General features: G+C 43.3%; 1 protein-coding gene across 1 annotated transcript; it reads right to left on the bottom strand.

Annotated features, from left to right (window-relative positions):
- Positions 1-1,865: 1,865 nt before the first annotated feature.
- Positions 1,866-2,894, bottom strand: AK88_05542 (uncharacterized protein; the record flags this gene model as incomplete). The annotated part of the gene is made up of 1 exon (XM_012483144.1): positions 1,866-2,894. One exon carries the CDS (start codon positions 2,892-2,894, stop codon positions 1,866-1,868), a length of 1,029 nt encoding a protein of 342 aa, XP_012338567.1.
- Positions 2,895-4,435: the final 1,541 nt, after the last annotated feature.

The following is a 4,435-nucleotide window of genomic DNA, read 5'->3' as shown; positions in this document are numbered from 1 at the left end:
CCCCTTTAGTCAACTTTTACGTCGTACAATATGTACCAAGAATGGGTTATCCGGGGTTCTTATGCACTTTCTCTTATTCTTTATTTATATTATGATGCATATGTATACTTCATTTAATTTATATGTACATACCTAGGTAAGAATAGTATATTTCGTACGCAATTGATTTTATCAATGTTCACTACTGGCCGATGAACAAAAGTATTACACGCATAATCTATACACGTACATGTGGAAAAAGCAAAATAATAGTTGTATGATTCATACATATAAACACGCAACATATCGCCACTTCTACCATTTTATACACCGAAGGAAATAATGCGAACACAATGACGTTTCTTGTGAAATTTTCTATATATTTATTCTCGTCCTGTGCTTTGGGCAAATCGCTGATTGTGTATGATAAGAACCATTATATTTTGGGGAGTTACCACATTTATAGTGATAAGATCTTAACTCATTCATAATAATTATAAATCTGCCGCCTTTCCACGTATTTTCACGTTCTACATCCTTGTATACATACACCATAACAATCCCATGTATGCCCCCTTTTTTTTATATGCGTGTCAGGCGAGTACCATAGGTATATCCTCGGGTAATGGCACAAGCGAATATGGCACAGATGTTGGAACTGCGGCTGCAAGTACAATTGCTACGACCACCGTATCGTTGAGCGCTGGAACGGATGTGGCGACACGGGGTCAACGTAAGTTTTACAATGGTCGGTCTATGGGTAGTCCTGCGAAGAACACGTTGTTCGATGACATGCACAGAAAATTAAAGTCCAAGGTCAAAGTAAAGAAGCCACGACATGTAAATCGCAAGCCACAAAGGGGTACAGCGCAGAACAAGTTCAAGGAGATGTGGCAGAAAGTTCCACGTTGTAAAATGGGGAGGGGAGCGCGCTCAGGGCTTATGTTATTCCTTGTGCTTAGTTATCCATTACTTCTCGCGTGCGTATTCCCGTTGTTCATGTTCCTAGGTGAGGTTGGGGGTGTTAGCATATTGAACACCCCCTGGCTCTGGTTTACATTTCCTGCACTTATAATGCTTATCTATTTGGGCGTTCTATTCTGGTTCTGCTACTCAAAGAAAGGAAGAAATATATTAAGGGAAGCTTGGACGTGCGAAACATTCCCAGAAAAAGACAAGAACCTGGAGGTACCCGGGAAACCAGAGGTACCTAAACAACTGGAAGAACCCAGGAAGCAGAAGGCATATGGGAAATTAAAAATACCGTGGAAACTTAAATTACCGAGGAAAGCATAAGTAACTTGCTGTATTCTATTTCTTGTAGACTATTTCGACGTCATAATTTGTTATTCGTCTATGTAATGGATCGACCTTTTTATGATGTCGTATGCTTTGTATGTCATATGAGCTTATTCATATTTATATTACGTACCTTATTGTTCTTCCTTATACTATAGTATGGTTTGTACTTTTGTACGAATATATATGTGTTTTGTGCTTATGCTGCCTACTTTACACTTATATAATCTGTTGTTCGTGAATATTAATAAGGGGAAACCCATTGTTAAGAAGAAAAAAAGAAGAAAAGTCTTCCCACACCTATATATATATATATAGAACGAATAAGTATTTTATATCCTACAAGTAACAAAAAGTACATAATGGTGATGACGCATGCATTACATAAGGGGTGTTTTTTATATTGTGTACACAGTTCCGTCTCTGTTTTGTTGTTGTTTGTTTACTGAAACATTTTAGCGCTGCATTAATATGCCCCCTTCTCCACCCGCAAAAATGTTGCACCCCGGGGGGAAAATATTCGCCCGGCCGTTCCTCTACTGCTAAAGCTACCGCTGCCGTCGTGGCCGCTGTGCTCAGCGCTCACACTACGTGAGGCAGCGAAGATGTGCCGCCCTGTGCTGTTGTGCTGTTCCCCCGCGCGTGTGCGTTGTGGTCATGGCGGCATCCATGCGTGCGAAGTGGTACGGTCGGTATTCGTGTTCGTGTGCAGCCGTATTCGTGCTTTCTCCCCATCGGTCCTTACCTGTCGGTACCTGTGGTGCGTCCTTGGCTTCCGGTGCTACCGGTGTTGGTTGCGGGGGTGGTGCTGGTGTACCGCTGTCCACAGGGTTCGGTACTGTGGCCTTACTGGCGTCATCCTGCGGCTCGCTACGGGAGACAGCGTCGATAGACTCCATGCATGGTTCAGGTGCGTGCGCGCATTGCGCTACTGCTGTCTTTACCTCCTCAACTATGAGCTTCAGTTCGTTGCCTAACTTACGTATAGCTTCTTTTTCCTCTTTCTTCATTTCTATTTTTTCACCCATTGTATGTGTACCCTTTGTGGCCCCGTCAAGTTGTGCTAATGTTTTCCTACATGTGCTTTCTATACCCTGGCCTCCAATTTTGTCAGTCACGCTCTTGTTTTTCTTTAACCAGTTCTTAATCATTTGCTCCATGTCGAATTCCTGTATTGTTATGTTTTGAAACTGTCCCTGTTCACATTTACCTGTGGTTATTAAACCACGCCCTAGCGTTGGCTCCATCTCTTTCATTGTGTACCATGCATAATATACACCCATTGCACTTTTGCATGGAGATTCGTTCAATATGTACATAAATATATTTACTATGGCGCACCTTATATGTTCCTTCAACGCTGCATTATGAGGGTCGTTATTGTCCGTGCTGGCGGACTTCGAACTCCACCTGTTCATGAAAAATAATGCTCGTGACATGAGTGTGCACATAAGTCTATCGCCCACGTTAGCTACGACCGGTTGGGGTCCCCTGGTCGGATGTTTGTAACCCGCGTTCAAACAATTAGCTGCAAGGGCGTCTAGGTCTTCACGTTCCATATATTTCACAAATTCTTCGAGTAGCGCTTTCATATCTGTCCATAGGCGTGTCTGCATCGTGCATAAGGAACATATATGTGTGTGCATAATTGGCCACATTAGCTTGCTCTTCCATATTCATATGTACACATACTATTGTACGTGCTGCACGTACGGTATGTGCGCATTGTATGATTAATATGGAATTAGTGCACGGTCGCATGCGTACAATTTTATATACAGGCGCGTATACATACTATCATGTATAGAGGCTGTTATAAGTACACGACTCCCCGCGGTGTTGGTGTTAATAAATTACCTTATACTGCTCCTTGTTATCAACTAGACCCCGTGTCAGCACATAATGTGCTAATAAAGCCCCTAACGTCTGATGCGACATATTTTCCTTATCATGAAGCAATATAATGCATCGGATGAAAGCATTATCTGTCAGATAACTGCTTGAGTATAATATGGACACAATATTCTATTACATATTATGCAGATTCTTCGGCAATGCAATATGTCTTCCTTGTATGGTCCCTGCAGAAACATCTCACATGAACAAATCATCACCTATCTGAATTTTATCACACAGCCCATAAATGGTGGGACGAAAACAAGGAAAAAAATAAAACAACAAAAAAGAAAAAAAAAAAAAAAAGTACTACTACACTACCGTACACACACAACGCGTCATGAATAACGCCCGCTCCCGCCTTTGTACACCAGTCTCCACTAAACGCCTTCACACACACTGTCTCTCTGTGCGTACACCTAAAACCCCGCAGTAGCGACAACAACATCAACTTCTTCTTCCGTCGTTGCTGCCGTCCGCCGTCCGTGCCGATCGTTGTTGCTCCCCCACATAATATGTGTGTTGCGGTCTTTGCCCGCCGCGCTCTGCTCCCTCTACTGATCCGCACTCGGAGACAATCTCGCCTCCTTCTTTACACTCGTCTACGTCTTCGAATCGTCCGTACACTCCGCCGCTTTGCTCGTCGACAATCCCGTTTACCCGGCTGAGTTTGCTCGGACAGACAATGTGTACCTTCTCACGCTCGGCTACGTCGTCGAATCCGTCTTACACTTGGCCGCGTTGGTCGTCGCGGTACTCGGACAATCTGCTTTACCCGGCTACTTCGTCGAACCGCGTTTGCTCGGAGAGACAATCTCTCCTCCGTTCTTACACTCGGACAATCCTTCGTCGAATGCGTGTTGCACGTGGCCGCGTTGGTCGACCCGTGTGCACGGAGAGACAATCTCTGCTCGTTTCTTACACGCGCGCACAATGTTTACGAGGATGAGGCAACGACGGAAGAAGAATTGATGTTGTTATACTGGGGTTTTTTGTGTACGCACACAGAGACAACGTGTGTGAAGGCGTTTAGTGAAGAAGGCGGCGGGGAGTGTATATGCATGACGCGTTGTGTGTGTAGGTAGTCGTATTTTGTTTCCTCCCTTTCGTTTTTGTTTTTCTTTTGTTTTTTTTTTTTTTTTTTTGTTCTTTCTCTTTTCTTTTTATTCTTCTTACATATGTCTGATTTTCCCACTTTTCCTTTCATGTAGCATTATGTGTATTACCTAATGTAGAATGAGTATTTATATAGGCAGAATTC

Source organism: Plasmodium fragile (assembly GCF_000956335.1).
Source record: "Plasmodium fragile strain nilgiri unplaced genomic scaffold supercont1.155, whole genome shotgun sequence".
Lineage (NCBI taxonomy): Eukaryota > Apicomplexa > Aconoidasida > Haemosporida > Plasmodiidae > Plasmodium > Plasmodium fragile.
Note: the sequence above shows the minus strand (reverse complement) of the source record. Positions and strands in the feature narration are given on the sequence as shown.